The sequence below is a fragment of the Cryptotermes secundus genome, unplaced genomic scaffold, assembly GCF_002891405.2.
Source record: "Cryptotermes secundus unplaced genomic scaffold, Csec_1.0 scaffold201, whole genome shotgun sequence".
Taxonomy (NCBI): Eukaryota; Metazoa; Arthropoda; class Insecta; order Blattodea; family Kalotermitidae; genus Cryptotermes; species Cryptotermes secundus.
The window spans coordinates 296,738-315,807 of record NW_019723300.1 but is presented as its reverse complement, the minus strand read 5'-3'; the positions used below and the strand labels follow the sequence as shown (position 1 = coordinate 315,807).

Below are 19,070 nucleotides of genomic sequence, written 5' to 3'. Positions count from 1 at the left end.
TCATGGTCAAAGAGTAAGCCAAGTAATGAACGGGCAAGGGAAGCAAACTAAGGACCTTAGAATTGCGACGCTTCCCTCATAGTGACGCAGGGGAAGAGCCGAGCTTGGTGCAGTATATGCAAAACCTCCAGTCATTAAACATCTTTTCTGGTGCAGTCAATTCTTAATAGAAATAAGAAGTCAGAGGAAAGTGCTTATCGAGTCCAACAGAAGGAATCTGCGAAGTTCTGTCGAAAGAACTCGAAAAAGAAACCGGTGCGCCATACCAAAATAAAAAAATAACAAAACAACCCCAATCATAAAATAAACGCTTTCGTTCTTAATGTGAAGAAAATTCCCCCTTTAAGTGAACGACACAGCCCAATGGAAAGAAAGCTCAGAAAACTATATGACTATGGTTCCAATGCAAATACAGATCTCATTTGAAGTCCAAAGGAAATTTCTGTTTTTTTAATTTGTGATTCTCACAGCGGTCTAGAAGACCGAAATTAACAACCGTGGGGAACCGTTGCGCTGACCACGCGACACCCTCTATCCGCTAAAGTTGGCACTAACTTTGACGACAAACGACGGTCGCTCAGTCGGTATACTTCGCTTACGGACTACAAGCCACGGAGTTTTCTTTACTCTCAAAGCGGTGACTATGAAGAATTATATTTTCTGGGATAAAATCCCGTGCAGTTCCGTACATGTCAACCGACTTTTAGAAGACATATCGCTTCCATCTTCAGGATCGAAGTGTCAGCCAAGCAAGAACACTCAGAGAACAAAATGTTGTCCTGATACAGAAAACCGTCATACGAAATAGTTTAAAATTTACCCCGGTTGGAGATAGACGTTAGGTTTTGCGCATGCTCTGTTCAGAAGCTTTTCTGCTTTTAAGTGCAAAACTAACCGCACGGAGCCGAGTCCTTCTTGAGAAGCCGCCAGTCGCTCATCTACTTAAGAATTCCCGAAATCTTTTATAGTTTCCGAGGGTTTACAACTGCGTTCAGAAAAGCACGCCACTGGTCTCTAGCCTGAACCAGATGAATCCAGTCCATACCACTCCATACAATTTCTCTAAGTTACATTTTAATATCATCGGAACTACGTCTAGGTCTTCCTAGTGGCCCATTTCCTTCTGGCTTTCCCACAAAAACCACTAGATTCGTCTTCCCTGCATGCGTGCTACATTCCCTGTCCATTTCACAATTCTTGACTTTCCCCATTCTAATTTTGGGGGTTAAGACTATAAGTTATGAATCTCATTATTCAATTTCCTCCAACTTCCTATCATTTCACTCCTCTTCGGTCCAAACATTCTCCTCAGCGCCCTGTTCTCAAACACCCTTCTTCCCTTAACATGAGACCAAGTTTCACACGCATACACCACGATGGTAATTATATGTAGGTCCTTGCCATAGCTTAGGCGCTTACACACTGGCTTCCCACAGCGGCAGCCCGTGTTCGAGCCCGGGTCAGGTCATGTGGGATTTTGGGTTCAAAAAGTGGCACTGGGAAAGGTTTTCTCCGAGTACTTCGGTTTCCCCTGCCAATCTTCATTCCACCGATTCTCCACAATCACAATCATCTATCATCTGGGGCTGATACAATAGGCCAGTAGTGGCTGCAGTACAAGGAACTTAGTCCCACCCCATGAGAAAAAAAAATCACTATGAGAACTCTGTATTTAACACAGTGTTTCACATGACTCTCAGAGTAGCTGTATTAACCAACTGTACTTTATAACGCAGACGTGGAGCTTCCTGTGAGGCAGGCAATGGATTGTATACACTACTTAGAGAAAATCGTCCTTTAGATGTCTAAACATTTAAATGCTGCAGTAACTAGTATCACTGTTGCACTGAAGCTGTGGATCGCTATTCAGTATACTCAACATTCTTTGTCATGACAGTGGAAACAAGTTTCCTGCCATCCCGCTTAATGCGTGTTCATGTACCGCGAGACAACAGCACCTTCGAGACACTGCATTTCCCCTTATGTCCAGACTCCCTTCAGTATTCATTAACCACGATATAAACTCCGTCATTTCGAAACATCTGTACCAGAGCTAGAAAATGTGTATATCTTGCAGGCGTATGCAAGGTCTTATTGGCCGTCCACCCAACTGGGCACAGTCGTGAGTAGGAAAACCTGTGTAATTTCCTTTCAATTGTAAAGATAAATGCAGAACAGACAGCTTAAGTGCAAGATAGTTTGTTGGTTGCCTTCAGGCTACAGTCAATACTGAAGAGGTAATGATTAGGTGGTAACTGAAGGCTAAATAATGGATACTAACGCATTCTCCCACCATTTCCTGCAATGCTGACGGAGAAACAAAAGAAGAATACTTTTCATATAGCAAGTACAGGGGCAGTGGCTTGGAATGAACTGTCATCATTCCACTTAACGTAATGTAATGTAACTAATACCGTGGCAGTAGAAACGGGATGTTCAAAACGGCTTACAGTAATGCCCTTTCTTAGATATAATCCTGAGATACTTGTAGCCAACTCTCAAACATATCTTAATATTGCATTATCAGTTTTATCATCATTGCACGTGGACGTTCTGCAACATGTTCTTTAGAAAATTATGTATGCATTTCTTGTGTAGCCCATCCTAGTCAGACTCACAGCTCATTGAGCTAGCGATACCGGTTGACGTGTATAAATACAAAGATTCTCCTTATGTAAGGTCATAAATGGGCAGGCGTGGAAATGGCTTTCCAGAACTAGGTACAATTTCAGTTCCCAACTATGTAGACAGTTCTGTTCAGAACTAGGTCCATGTTCCAGTCCAGAACTAGGTAGAAGCTTCTGTCCAGAACTAGGTATGCTTTCCAGTTCAGAACAAGGTACATGCTCCAGTTCAGAACTATGTAGACGATTCTGTTCAGAACTAGGTCCATGTTCCAGTCCAGAACTAGGTAGATGATTCAGTTCAGAACTAGGTATATGTTCCAGTTCAGAACTAGGTTCATGTTCCAGTTCAGGATAAGGTACATGCTCCAGTCAAGAACTAGGTGGACGCTTCAGTTCAGTCCTAGGTAGGCGCTCCAATTCAGAACTAAGTAGACGATTCTGTTCAGCACTAGGTACGCGATCCAGTTCAGAACTAAGCAGACGATTCTGTTCAGAACTAGGTAGGCGCTCCAGTTCAGAACTCAATAGACGATTCTTTTCAGAACTGGGTATGCTTTCCACTTCAGAATAAGGTACATGCTCCAGTTCAGAACTAAGTGGACGATTCAGTCCAGAACAAGGTATATGTTCCAGTTCAGAACTAGGTTCATGTTCCAGTTCAGGATAAGGTACATGCTCCAGTCAAGAACTAGGTGGACGCTTCAGTTCAGTCCTAGGTAGGCGCTCCAATTCAGAACTAAGTAGACGATTCTGTTCAGAACTAGGTACCCGATCCAGTTCAGAACTAAGCAGACGATTCTGTTCAGAACTAGGTAGGCGCTCCAGTTCAGAACTAAATAGACGATTCTTTTCAGAACTGGGTATGCTTTCCACTTCAGAATAAGGTACATGCTCCAGTTCAGAACTAAGTGGACGATTCAGTCCAGAACAAGGTATATGTTCCAGTTCAGAACTAGGTTCATGTTCCAGTTCAGGATAAGGTACATGCTCCAGTCAAGAACTAGGTGGACGCTTCAGTTCAGTCCTAGGTAGGCGCTCCAATTCAGAACTAAGTAGACGATTCTGTTCAGAACTAGGTACGCGATCCAGTTCAGAACTAAGCAGACGATTCTGTTCAGAACTAGGTAGGCGCTCCAGTTCAGAACTCAATAGACGATTCTTTTCAGAACTAGGTATGCTTTCCACTTCAGAATAAGGTACATGCTCCAGTTCAGAACTAGGTATACGCTTCAGTTCAGAGCTAGGTAGGCGCTCCAATTCAGAACTAAGTAGACGATTCTGTTCAGAACTAGGTACGCGATCCAGTTCAGAACTAAGCAGACGATTCTGTTCAGAACTAGGTAGGCGCTCCAGTTCAGAACTCAATAGACGATTCTTTTCAGAACTAGGTATGCTTTCCACTTCAGAATAAGGTACATGCTCCAGTTCAGAACTAGGTATACGCTTCAGTTCAGAGCTAGGTAGGCGCTCCAATTCAGAACTAAGTAGACGATTCTGTTCAGAACTAGGTACGCGATCCAGTTCAGAACTAAGCAGACGATTCTGTTCAGAACTAGGTAGGCGCTCCAGTTCAGAACTCAATAGACGATTCTTTTCAGAACTAGGTATGCTTTCCACTTCAGAATAAGGTACATGCTCCAGTTCAGAACTAGGTATACGCTTCAGTTCAGAGCTAGGTAGGCGCTCCAGAACAGCACGAAACCTAAAGGGAATGCCCAACACATATCAGAAAGCAGTCAGTGGACTGCAGGCTCGTGGATTCGTTCCTACGTGTAAAGGCGCGTCCACATTACTCGTGCTCGTGTGGCTCGCTATGCTCGCGAGTAATGTGGAAGATATGACAAGTCACGAGACAAGCTAATTTAAAAACTATAGCCAGTAAATTAAGATACGACTACAGCCTATACACACTACGAGTAAATATACGGATCCTCACGCGCCGAAGCCTGGCGAGCAACTGAAGTAGTGTGGACGAAGATTTACGAGCACAAGTAAAAGCCAGACGAGTCTGCCGATGAGAACAAGCCTGGCGAGCACGAGTAATGTGGACGCGCCTTAACGTTGTTGGGAAGGAGAGTTGCATCGTCTTATAGTGGCACTGTACCTTCCTCAGAACGAAGCGCTCCGAAACTATGTAAACGGCACCTACCAGAGCCTACCCCACTTCTAACCATATAATCGAGATAACTACCGTATTTACGCATGTATAGGCCGCGTGCGTTTATAGGCCGCAGCACAATTTTCAGACAGAAATTATAGAAAAAATAATTTTCTTGGAATATTATTTCAGGAGTAGAACACCCTGTATTACTAATTATGAATATAATTTTTTTAAATGAAGTGTGATTTCGAATATTTCGAATATAAGCTGCACCCCAGTTTTCCTCTTGAAATTTTGGCAAAACATGTGCGGCCTATACATGCGTAAATACGGTATACCCTGCTTACTGACAGATGATTTTACTTAACACATCACGGGGCAGTAGTTACCAAATTATCAGCTACTACAGAAATTTTGTGGAACCCGAAAGCATATTGCCAAACAAGAGATCTGTCGTTATATCCTAACTATACTGCAGAAATGGTCCATCTGCCTCACGAGAATATCCTAGGAACTGTTCCAGTAGTCCAGAGTTCACTGCTTCTTCCCATATATACAGACGCGGTCTGCGATGGATTGAAATAATATAACCACTCGTCCCTTCAAATCCACGAGAACATGAACCATGGAGTTTTAGGAATGAATTATGAATTGCTATTGACTTCCAGAAGCATGGCTACGAAATACTTGTTCTGTATATATGCCTACACAAAGGCGCATTTCAAACTGATGAAATGTTTCTATGAAGTTTCCGTTAAGTCTTTATACCGCGAGAAGCACAAAGAAGCGAGTAAGGAACGCTCTAGAAATAAGCCTCAACAAAGTTAAGTACACCGCAGACCGGCAGCAATACTTGTGTAACAAATGAAAATGCGATTTTCATGTTAACGTGGGTGAGGCGTTAGCTGTGAACCTGACCTTCATACTGCACTTCTGAAATAAGTTTACTTCTCATCTCAGCTACTAGATGGCACAAACGTTATTATACTAATGTTTCGTGGTTATTCGCTATTGGCAAGTAAAAGTGGGCACGTGAGTATATATCTCGAATTCATAACGCCGAAATAATGATAATAATAATATAATTACAACTAATATATCCTTTGAAAATGTAGAAAAATTAAAATTCACTGACGAAGAAATTAAAGGCAGAATCATTTCTGAGAATGCCTACCACCGACTCCTATAATAACATATAAGGATTGTACTACAGAAGTTCTGGGAAGAATTAATCGTGTATTTTCCTTTGATACCTCACGGAACAAAGAAAACTGAAAAATTATTGGAGTACGCAGATGTACAGACACAGACGGATACACAGACAGCAAGGTGATTTCACAAGCCTCCTTTTCTTTTTAAGAACAAGGAAAGCATCTTTCTTTCAAAGTTTTGTACTGGAGCGAAACCTCATCTCTCATATTAAGTGAAGAACGTGAGGCAGAGTGCTTGAGACAAGGGACCTGTGGAGAACATCTGACAGGAGGATGGAGAAAATTACACAGCGAAGAGCTTCATAACCTCCATTACTCACTGCACATTTTCATGACGCTCAAATCAATGGGAGCCGATCACAGCGGGCGCGCGGTCTAAGGCATGAACGGTCTTCGCCCTCTCGAACACTGGGATCGTGGGTTCGAATCCCACTTGAGGCATGGGTGTGTCTGTGCGTTTATTCTGTGCTTGTGTTGTTCTGTGTACAGGGCTCATCCGACGGGCTGATCCCCAGTCAAAGGAGTCATAATGACTGTGGCCCGACAAAGGGCTGCCATAGATGGACGGACGGACGGAGGGATGGATGGATAGGACAAGTACACGTGACAGACTGTTGTGAGAACGGTAATGAACCTCCAGGTTTCATGGAAGTCAGGAAAGTTCTTGAGTAACTGAACTAATAAAAGCTTCTCAAGAAGGACTCGAAGGAGTCAGTCAGTCAGTTTGTTGGCTGGTTCTCTAGTTTGTAACCTACACTGAATCATGCCACGCATAAAATTAAATTTCTTTTTAAAATGTGAAAAACGAAATACCGAGCAAGTCAGCAAAACCTGTAACGCTTCTCACCTGTATTTTGTAGGTGTCTGGTTCGAACCCAAGCCAATTAGTCTATCATTACGAGCTTATTGTTGTCTTCCTCAGTTCCTCCAGACATATGAGTGGATAGTATCTTAAATCATTTCACGATCATCCAATCGCTAGACGCTATATAAGCTGAGATGTTGACAGCGTCGTTAAAGAAACACAAAATAAAGACAAATGACGTAGAACATTGAGACACAAAATAAAAAGTAGCCATGAATACAGTAAATGACAATTCGTCGTATTAGCTTGAGTAAAGGGAACGGCTGCTACGATGACATTCTCATGCATAATAAATTCGTCGTGACTTTTCGACTCGAAGGGTGTGTCACACACAACAATCCATCTTCAATTATTGCATCATCTTCTGGCAAAGCCTCACGTTGGTTACAGGTCACTGCTTGACCCCTTCGCGACATCCGAACTTTGCATCCATCTTTCGACATTTCATACGTAACATCGTAAAGCAGCTAATGGTCATTCTTGGCTGAAGGGACGGTGCGGGCCTTGTGGTCCGCGAGTCGCTTCAAGTGGCTCACAACAGAACTTGAAAATTAAACAATATCATTCAAAACAACAAACTCCGAGCTTTCAGTCCGCAAGCGAACTATACCGACCGAGCGACCGCCGCTTGTCGGCAAAGTTAGTGCCAACTTTAGCGGATAGATGGTGTCGCGTGGTCAGCGTAATGAATCCCCACGGCCTTTTATTTCGGGTTTCTAGACCGGAGCCGCTATTTCCTTGAAATAGCTCCTCAACTATCCTCACAAGGCTGACTGGACCCAGTTCCAGACCCACTACTTCTCAGAAAATCTGACAGTGCCGGGAATCGAATCCGGGACCTCTGGATCTGTAGCCATGAACTCTGACAACTACACCACAGAGGCGGTCAAACAATATCATTCACCCGTACCCAAATCAGTATCAGCTGCAAGAAAACTAGAGTAAAGAAGCTAGGAAATGTTGGGCTTGCCGTTCTCACAGCGATCGCTATGAATATTTATATCTTCTGAGATATAACGCCGTGGAGTCAAGCAAAAGGCAACCGACGTTTCGGAGGGACATATCACCTGCATTTTTCAGGATTGAATTAAAGATACGCAACAAACCAGCTGCCTGCTTCATGTTGCTTTCTTGCCTGGCTTACTCTTCGACGGCGGTACGCGGTAGCCTAGTTGGTTGAGGCACTGAGTTACAAGCCGGAAGGTCGCGGGATCGAATCCCGATGAAGTCACTGGATTTTTCAATTGACCTAATCCTTCCAACCGCACTATGGCCCGGGGCGACTCAGTCTCTAACAGAAATGAGTACCAGGAATATTCCTGGGGGTAAAGGGCGGCCGGTGCGTAAGGCTGACAACCTCACCGTCATCTGTGAGCCTATTGTCTTGAAAATATGGGAGCCTCGACGTCTCACGACCGTACAGGCCTCCGCGGCATGTTACAGGGAGAGCTTTACTCTTCGGCCCTGAAGATGGATATCATATGCTCCTCCGAAACATCGGTTGACATTCACCCGACTATATTGCCTCATATCCTAGGACAAAGAAGTCTTATAATCAGGAAATAACAATCGAGGCGCCTTAGCTCGCTTTTGCTTAACCGTCTCAAAAACCGTAAAATCTTGCGGATGAATTATGGCACATAAAAGTGTATTTATTTTGTCTCCACAAAGTTTGTTCGAAATATTTTCTCGTTCCGATAAATATTTGGCGTATTAAGCTCGAGTTATGGGCGGGGAAAACTTTCTGGTCTTCATGCAAATTTCCCCATTTCCTGTCGTCCGATTTTAACTAAAAACGAAACAGGTCTGCGAAGTTTAGTAAAACGCGTAATATCAACATGAGACTGTTGTAGTGGTGCGTTATTTTTGTTGTAATATATTCGGGGAGAGTTCAGTCAATATGTAATAATAATTATATGTGTATTTGTTTAGCCAGATGCTTCTACCGCGTACTCCCACCTTTAGGTAGATTCTAAACGGTTCTGATGAACAGAATTACTGGGTTTTTGGACTTTGTCCATCGTCTGGTATTCTGAAAACTATAGAACACAAACAAACAAAAACAAACAACACAAACTCCGTGGCTTTAATCCGCAAGCGAACTATACCGACCGAGCGACCGCCGCTTGTCGGTAAAGTTAGTTTTCGCGTGGTCAGCGCAACGAATGCCCACTGCCGTTAATCTCAGTTTTCTAGACCAGAGCCGCAATTTTTCCATTCAAGTAGCTCCTCAGTTATCATCACGAGAGTGAATGGACCCCGTTCCAGACCCACTACTTCGTATTTCGCATGGGGGGGGGGAGTGGAGTCCAGCTGGGTCCACTCAACACGTCGGCCACTGATTGGCCTATTGTACGTGCCCCGGGTGATTATGATGACGGAGAATTTGGTGGAATTAAGATTCGCAGGGGAAGCCGAAGTACTCGGAGAAAACCTGCCCCAGCGACACTTTGTCCACCACAAATCCATGACCTGACCCGGTCTCGAACCGGGCCGCCGCGGTGGAAAGCCAGCGACTAACCGCTTGAGCTATGGTGCGGCCTCGACCAACTACTTCTCAGAAAATCTTATAGCGCCGGGAATCGAACCCGGACCTCTGGATCTCTAGCCAGGAACTCTGACCACTAGAACACAGAAGCGGCCAACTACAAAACACAACGTTTCGGAAATTGGGTGGTGCCCAAAGTCGAAACCCCCAGCAATTCTGGCCACATTGAAACATTCAACACATTCATTACAGGCTTTCTGCTAAATCTGTTACATTGGCCAAATGTTTACATAGTGACTCTTATCAAACCGTCTTGTCTAGATTAGGTTTGCAATATAAAGCCATGTAGTCCGTTGAAAGTTAACTGACGTTTCGGTGGAATATACTGCCTACTTCTTCAGGGTCGAAATTTAAGCCAAGCAAGATACCAGCCTGAAGCAGCTTAACTGAGCTAGGTTTCGTGTCAAAATTTCTCTCGTGTTCAAAAGGAATTTTGATGGTAAGAAATATATACATTTTTTCTACGCGACAAATCATACAAATGAATTCTATTGCAACCGATAAGTACGCTGACATTATCAGGAATCGAGCCATAAATATGACGTCGTTTTCAAGGAAATTGCATTCATCTGTAAACTTTTATTTCTTTCTTTGATCTTGTTTAGTTAAGACGTTGCTCCGAAAACAACAAAAAGAATTCTTCACGTTGGAATATGACCTGCTTTCTTTCAAACGAAACAGATGAAATGTCAGATTCTTCCACCCACATAAACAATTTATACACTCTGTTTCATGTCCACCTGGCTTCAACATCTGACGCTATATAACTTCGACAGCAACCGCCGTCCTTAACCTTCTAACGCTCACTAACTTCAACATTAAAAGAAATGTCTGCATTTCACCACTTTCAGATCAAGACGGCGTAACTGTATGGGTCAGAGCACACAGAACAGTGTAAGAAAGGACGATAAGCATGAGGAGGAAGACGAGAAAGAAGTAGAACAATGGAGACGAAGGATATTGCGGTGCGCCGACTAAAAACCAGAATATCTGACTCAGAGCGGGCGTCCATTGCTAGGCAACGGTTCGGTATCCAAGGTTCCATATCGTTGTCGGGGTCACAATGAAACAGGTTCAAGCGACAACTCATACATAACAGACGCTACCACGAAAGTGGAAGCCAGAACTAGTGCAGTTCCCGCTGCAACGAATACACCAACGACCGGTGCACAGAACATGTGAAACGGATCCCTTGAAGAAGGTGCTTTGTAGTCCGTCCGACTGTAGAATATAAGAAACCAGACCAGAGGCGAACGGAGCAGGCTTAGAGCAAAAGAAACCAGCTCAGCTAAGAACCAGAAAGACGTGATTTCTGAGTGATTGTAACTGCAACTGTAAACGACTTATCCAGTAAACAGCTTCATATAAGTCGGAACCCATTAATTTCTTGTCGCGTTACCAGGATACGTGACAATATTGTCACATGAGCGTGTGACTACAGAGAAGGTTTTGGATTGGATTCATTAATACACAACTCGTAATTACACTTAATTACAGCGCCATCGATATTTTCGACACGCTAAGTCTTTTCGAGCCCGCAGTACATTCATTAGACGTTTCCTGGTAACGGCTCCAACAATGACTATTCCTCTGCTCCCGTGCTCAAGTCCTCTGCTTTTCCCAATTGCGTATTCTTTCGACTCCAAATAAGTCTTCTCTTCGCAGCTTGACTTTCAATTGACTAGTTCCCAGGCTGGCGGCCATTTCACACCAATCTTCGCAGCCCGACTTTCAACTAACTATTAACTAAGCTCTAACCTTGTCCAGTGCTTATGATATCTCGACACGGACCACACAGAAATAGCGTGCCTCTGTTCCATGCGCATCCGTTGCCGCGGGGAAGTGTTTACCGAGCCGTTCCATAGCAGCGGCCGTCTATTATTGCTTATTAAGAATCTCCTGCCTAGCAACGGACGTTGATCCGTTGTCTGTTTCGCGGCCGTTGCCTGGAAACCGATGTTGTTTCAGAGCCATTCGCTAGCAACGGTCCTCTGGCTCCGCAGTTCTTCCTTTGAGCAAATAAGTCACAATATATAGGAACAGAGGAAAGAGAAGACATAAAGAGATGGAGAAATCGGAGCAAAAGGAAATAAAGAGAGGAAGCTGAAGAAGGGAGGATAAAAAAGGGGACGGAGATTAAAGTAATAACGAGGCGAAGTCACATATTCACTGTTCTTTCATGTCTCTTCCCCATCGGAAGAAGGGTCTGAAAGACTTGTGTGCTACGGAAGGTTCCGCGATTCACAGAGAAATTCTTCCAATTAGACGAACCGGCTGGTCTTTGTAATGGAGGGGAGGTGTGCTTTCTGTGAGATAGCAACTGACTTAGTAAAGATTACTGAGATCAGTTTCGTCATATCAATGGTCCTACACATTTGCTACACTGGCACCGCTGAAATTTTGTCAAAAAGGGGGGGGGGGTCAGCCCGAAAATCTGCTTACGAACTTATGATTCAACCGTTTAAAGGTGGGCAGCCGAGACAGTGTTTGTTGCTTTTCCTGGCAAAGTCGACACCATGTTGCCGCGCGCGAACTTGGCGCGTGTCGAGCCAAATCGGAGCGGTTCTTTGTCCCGCGGCAAAGGGAGTTCAGTGTGCACTGCTCTTTCAGTTGAGATGGTCTTGTGGCGTTCCGAGAACTGAGGAAGAGAGTCGATCAACAGCCGCGCGCAATCGATACCCAGCCTAAGGCTATTCTTACGGCTCACCAGAGGACACATCGTTCAGAATAATACTTTCAGCCTAATTTCCTTATTCTGACAAAATAAAAGTAGGCTTATGAGATCGCCTTGCTGTCTGTGTGTATGTGTATATCATCCAACAATTTTTTAATAACTGAACCGATGTTTATGAAACTTGGCATATATATAATTCCACCGGAGGTCATCTCAACGGCATATCAGTAATACCAACATTACAGCCTCAAGAAATTGCTGAGGCAAAACCATAATATTGCTACACCAATCGTCATGAAACTTGGTATGTATATCATGCCATGTGAAGTCATCTCAACGGCATACTTCATAGATCCCTCCTCTCAGTAATACCAACATAGCAGTCCATCAATTTATTGAGGTAATAACATCAATATTACTTGAATGTTCTAAGAAATCTTCATGAAATTTGCTACGTGTATCATGGCATCTGAGGCCTTATCAAAGGTGTGTTTCATAAATCATCTCCATCAGTAATACCAACAATACAGCCTCCCAAATTGTTTTGTTTTACTGACTTCATTATGCACTCATATTAATCCCCCCTCAACTTGTATCAGATACTCAAATTACAGTGACATGAAAGTAGGCGATTAGTTCTTCCCAGAACTTCTTATTTAAAATACATTTCATTTATCTTATTAATATTTTTCATTCTCTTTTATTCAATCTTAATATCCCCCCCCCCTAAAAAAAAAAAAAAAATTAAAGGGGCTAAGGAGATGCTTAGCGTACACTTTGCCGGTCCCCATGACATTATATGTTACATTTTTGTGAGAGACCCGCTTTAACCCTGACGAAGGCAGATTATGATACAGGCATTGTGAGAAATATGCAACCCGTGTTGCTCCCACGAATATGTCTCATGTATCGGGGAGCAGCGAGGTAAGAAGGGGGCGGGGCTTATAATGAAAATGATTAATGGAAGTAAAAGAAGGTTCGTGGAAATTCGCTCGTCTCTGAGCTCCTTTTAGAGTTTCAGGTATCTTCATCAGTTACTCATGCTGCCTCATGCTCACCGTGCCTCACAAACTCCCGCTTCATTTGGAGCAAACTCCTTACTCAATTCCAAGTAACATCGACAAGAAATTACAGAGCAGAACAGGAGTACAATTTTACGATACAGAGTTCCGGAGTATGGAAGTGTGAATCATATTGCTTCCATCTTCTGGAAATTTTCAACTCTGAATATGGGTCAATATATTTATCCGAAATAACAGTATTCACCTATCAGATTATGTAATGGTCGCGCCATAGCTCAAGAGGTTAGTCGCTGGCTTCCCACCGCGGTGGCCCGGGTTCGATCCCGGGTCTGGTCAAGTGAGATTTGTAGTGGACAAAGTGGCGCTGGCGCGGGTTTTCTCCGAGTACTTCGGTTTCCCCTGCCGATCTTCATTCCACCAAATTCTCCATCATCATAATCACCTGGGGCAGGTACAATAGGCCTATATGTGACCGCCGTGCCGAATGGACCCAGCTGGACTCCACCCATCACTAAGCGAATTAAAAGAAAAATTACCAGATTATGTCACTCAACTGGCTGGTGTAGGGCCATCCTCCCTAGAGTTTTATTCGGAGGGTACTCGGTTCAAATCTCTATTATTGTGACCGACGTATTTCGTGGTTTTCCACGTTCCCTACAGAAAAATTCCGGGATAGTACCTGGACTAGAACCCGGGCCCCGGAAATATATTTTTCTCATAGACTTAGCTACCATGAGGCACATCTTACACTGAATGGACGGAATATCCCCCACGACATTCACGTGAAATATCACCGCGTAATCTTCGGTACGCGGCCACGGTAGCTGAGCGGTCTAAGGCATGTACCGTCTTCGCTCTCTCTGAAGCCGGGATCGTGGGTTCGAATCCCACAAGGCACGGATGTTTGGTGTGCGTCTGCGTTTATCCTGTGTTTATATTGTCCTGCGTTTAGGTAGAGGCCTTGCGACGAGCTGATCACCCATCCAAGGAGTCCTACCGTCTGTAAAATGATCATGAAACTGAGAAATCAGCCCTATGCTCCACAATGGGAGCGAGAGGAGAAAATCTTCGATAAGAGGACTGCAAGGAGATTGCACACAGAAATGACTGAAGCCAAGGCCTTCAGAACATTTATTAGAATCTACTCCCTATTCAAAAATGAACGTTTAAGCACCAACATTAAACTGAGCCTCCACAAGGCACTGAGCTGCATTGTGGGAGGCAGTGCCGATGGCGCACTCTAACTAAGGCCCTGTGAAGACTCATACACCCTGTGCAATCATTGTCCTAGTGATGAAGATATAAAAAATATGAAGCTATTCCTGTAACAGGCCGTCGAGGCTCCCACATTTTCTAGACAATCGGCTCATAGACGGCGTTAAGTTTGTCAGCCTTATACGCCGGCCGCCCTTTATCCCCAGGAAGATTCCTGGTAATCATTTCTGTTGAAATCCGAGTAGACCCCAGGGCCATAACGCGGTTGGAATTATTACCTACCTACCTATCTACCTACCTACCACTCTGCGCTACAGCCCTGGGTGAGCCTTGGCCTCCTATACAACCAGTCTCCACTGCTCTCTATTCCTCATCTTCTCTATTCATTCTTTCACCTTAATCTTCTTCAGGACGTTCTCAACATCGTCTGGGCATCTTATCCTGGGTCTTCCTTATAACATCCTCTTTTGCACTGCATTATCTTCCATTCCTTCGACATGTCCCAACCATCTTATTCTCTGTGACTTGATAAATCTTACTATAACTTCTCCTTTCAGTAATGTGTTTATCTCTTTATTGTAACGTATCCTCCATATACTATTTTCCATCACTGGGGTTGGAAGTATTAGGTCAATTGAAAAATCTAGTGACCCCATGGGGAATTGAACCCGCGGCCCTCCGACTTGTAGCATAGTGCAACCAACTGCGTGTTCCATTATCTTCGTGAGCTCGAACCAATCCACCGCGCATTCTATTGAGAACGGGCTGCACTAAACACTGAGCAGTGTGTAAACACGAACGCAATGCTAACAACACAAGCGTTGCAGGACCGGAAGTGACACAGAATGGTAGAATTTACTGTCACGTGTCTACATGTCACATTATTATATATCCGGAGTTACTTGCTATAATTTCATTAAACGTGAAAACTGGAATTTCGAATACTAAATGAGTTTTTTGTATCTTCTCTCCGATAGCAAACGAAATGCGATTAGTTTGGCACAGAAGGAGAACACATGAAAAAGTAATTGTGTATTTCATTTCGCGTAGTGCCCCAGGAAACGGCAGCTCGCAACTGAATTTGCTTGCAACCACTGACTACCTTGAATTACCTGTAACGAACATAACATTAGCCGTCCACACCCGAACAATGCATAATAAGTGCAATACAGACATAGTCAGATTTTGTATGATATTTCGATTGCGAAAACAGAGCACGTACGATATTTGACATGCGTATAAAGCGTTACTGCAACAGTGTGCTATATCACTATATGTTTTTTATTTACAAGGTGTCTGCTCCTTTTCCTTATATTGAAAAAATAAAAGGCGGCTAATGAGATCGCCTTCTTTTTAGTCTCTCTGTGTATCCTCAAATAATTCATGTAAGCCGTAAGTTGTCCTGTTTATATAATTTTGGGGCGGACCATATAGAAAACAGCCTCAAACATTTGGACACGTAGTTCTCTATCCCTGTCCTTGTCGTATCAAAGGAAAGCAGGCGATCAGTTCTTTCCAGAACTTCATGTCTTCTTCTAATATCATTTCAATTTTATATTCTGCAATGGGTGAAAAGTTTCAAACATCTTCTTCCTTCCAACAATCTTTCCTTTTTTATTTATCTCTCCCCCCCTTCTCTCTCGCTCTTCCTCTTGTATTCTGAAACCTGGCAGAACGATCTTGTTCTGCATTGTCCCACAAGGACTTCGGTAATTCAATTCTAGTGCCCTACTTGGTACTGTTACATGTACAAGTTCCCGCGAAGACAGATTCTAGGTAAACAGTACATCGCTAGATTACGCTGTGTTTCTATGCGGTCTGCGCCAAGCAGCAATAAAAGAACGGGGCTATGCAACGGCTTTGTAAACACAATTCCGCGTAAGCAGTGACGTCATCAATAGATACGGTGTTTTCCGTGGGGTCTGTGCAGAGCACTTATAAGAGAAGTGAATGCAGTGAGAGATTTAGTTCAAGGGCAGTTACGAGTCAGCCATAACTGGAGGAGTGAGTCCAGAAGAATTTTTACTTGTGATGTTCGAGAGTGATTGAGGACGAAAGCAAGAAGACTTCATAGTGATTTCAAGTGACAGTTTCTGTTTAGATCCGNCGAGTCAGCCATAACTGGAGGAGTGAGTCCAGAAGAATTTTTACTTCCGAGATTCCAGAGTGATTGAAGACGAAATAGCAAGTAGACTTCATAGTGATTTCAAGTGATAGTTTCTGTGTTTAGATCCGTTGCCAGGAGACGACTAGTGAAGAATGGGAATCCTAGTGCGTGTGCAACGCTGAACTGGAAATTGTGCTCATCATCGATAACAATGTATTTAAGCATGATCGATAGAACTTGTAACCAAGGTGCTAATAAATCCAATCATTCGAACTAGAACCCGTTATTTTCGTCACGCGTACCACCCAACACATGATAATATCTTTGTTTTAACTATTCATTTTACGTGATCACATAATTGTAATAATTTATCTTTCAATTTTGTTACATTTTAAATTCAAACTCTTTCTATAAGAATTTTATTTCAAATTCTATTCAGTCTTGTTTTTATCTCAATAGCTTTCAAAAGTGTCATACCTATTGTAAGGATACTTTGCCTTTCCTTCTCTTTGTAAGGGTTTAATTAAACTTCCCTCTCCATTTTCCTTTTTCTAATCTCCCTTCACCTTGCAATTAAGCACTGAGACAAGTTTACTTTAACTTTGCAACTAATCTTTTTCTACTCTTCACTGTCTCTGCTCTGTGCACAGACCAGATTGAGGTGAACCGTAAAAGGCAAGAAACTTACAGAGCATCCGGATTACGTCTCGACGCAGTAACCAGCCTATGCAACGCACATTGGTGTGCAGACGGACGAATGATATATTGGAAAGAATTTCGAAAAAGCGGCCGTAGTCTGATGCAAGTAATATCCCGAAAGTTGACTACAGGAACACAGAAAGCCACGTAAAATTTCCGTCATGACATCCGGTGTCATAGCCTCAATTCGAACTGCGCACCTCCTGAAAGCAGTCCCACAGTTAACGTTAACCAGTTTACTCGGTGATATTCATTGTTATTCGTATCCCCGTCTTTTACACCCTTACCCTTCTCACTCTCTTGCTTTTTGTACAATTCTAGTCATGTAAAAATATAAGGAAAAAGGTAAAGTTGTCCCTGTGATTAACTCATTAAGCACTACGCCATGAAGGCGTATGGGAAAGTGAATGTATAGAGCAACGTTTTCTTAACCTCGGCATTAGTTGGAGATAAGTGGTCAGCTTCACGTCCCTGTCGCTTTACCCCCGGTACCCACTGGATAGGAGGCTGGGTGGGCCCCAGAGCCGGTCTGGACGACGCAGAGAAGAGAAAATTGACCTTACCGGGACTCGAACTCTAATCCCTGGATCGCCCAACCCGTAAGCCATCGCCATATGGACTACGCTACCCCGGCTCCAATGCTAGTCATGTGTATATAATACAATAATGTCTGTAAGCTGGAAGTCGTGGGTAGTTCTGAAAGAGGAGTTTAGGTTGTCATCGTCTCTTCTGGTACTCAGTAACAGGATTCTAGGATTCAGCGTGAAGTGTGTTTGCACCTACTTTGTATTCTGATGCGTTCCCGCCCTATGGACTCATATTTAGAAGGGCATCTGTGCGTTGCAGCGAATAATGATGTAAGTTCCCGATTCAGCCGCTATGCCACGAATGTCTCTAGTCTGATTATAAGAAATGGAAGGGTTACATCTGTTAAATATTGTATGTAGACCCGTTGCTAGGCAACGACAGCAAAAGAAGCAACTATACAACAGCAGCTACTAAGTAACTGCTCTGCAAACAACGGCCGTTACTTGGAAATGGCTGAGTAGCGATCACGTGGGAATCCCAACAGACACCAACGCAACAATGGCACAGTAACAAACAACTGAGTTTCCTGTGCGGTCCGTGTCGAGATATAAGCAGGGAGAGTTAGATGTCAGTGAAGTTAGTGAGCCAGAGAACAGCTGGAGTTCAGCCGTTAGGAGCTGTTACTGTGAAAAGCTGGTAGTTGAGACTGGTGGTAGTTCCGGAACCCATAGGAAGGGGAACGACCGCCGTTGAAAGCCGCTATCAAGCAACGGCTAGTGAAAACCGTAAGTCTGAGAATACTAATCTGTGTGTGACGGTGATTTATTAAGTGCAGTAGCGAGTTGTGTGTTAAAGAGTTCAATAAATCAGGTTACCAATCCAAACCCCGTCTTCAGTCCAACTACACAAAATCTTGACAATATGTAACTGCCGTTTGAAACTCTGAACACAAGTCTGTGACATCTGTTGAGGGTTTGATATAGTGACTAATTACAATCAATCATTTGTTTCTGGCTTAATACAACGTCCAACTTTTTGCATCAACTCATTACACAGGCCAACAGCTGTTTTGGTGCCGGGGTATTTGGAGCTGATTTCATATGAATTTGATGCCCTGAATTCAAATATGGCATTAGTTTTTGCCTAGGAGCTCAAATTTTTAAGATATAACATTTTGGTGAAATATACGTTACACTATTTTAAGTTAAATCAGTGGATCAAATAAAAAAACTCAACATGGAATTTTTATTACTATATTATAATTATATTTTTATTTTATTATATTAAATACAAAGATAGAGGAAAAAATCATCGACTATATATAACAGTCAAACCAACTATAGTCACGGAACACTACGGAAGCTTCTTTTTCGTGACTTTCTTGAATGTATTTTAGAACAGTCCCTTTTTAAACTCCAGCAGTAATCTGCCATCATGTGTGTATCCCATCTTCCTTGGTAGCGGTCCTCCATA

At 43.2% G+C, this 19,070-nt stretch overlaps 1 protein-coding gene across 1 annotated transcript; it reads right to left on the bottom strand.

Moving 5' to 3' along the window:
* Positions 1-3,620: 3,620 nt before the first annotated feature.
* LOC111861683 lies at positions 3,621-7,247 on the bottom strand. Its single transcript, XM_023846456.1, has 2 exons — positions 7,138-7,247; positions 3,621-4,329 (listed from the first exon to the last, which is right to left on the bottom strand). Exons 1-2 carry the CDS (start codon positions 7,245-7,247, stop codon positions 3,621-3,623), a joined length of 819 nt encoding a protein of 272 aa, XP_023702224.1.
* Between the last annotated feature and the right edge of the window lie 11,823 nt (positions 7,248-19,070).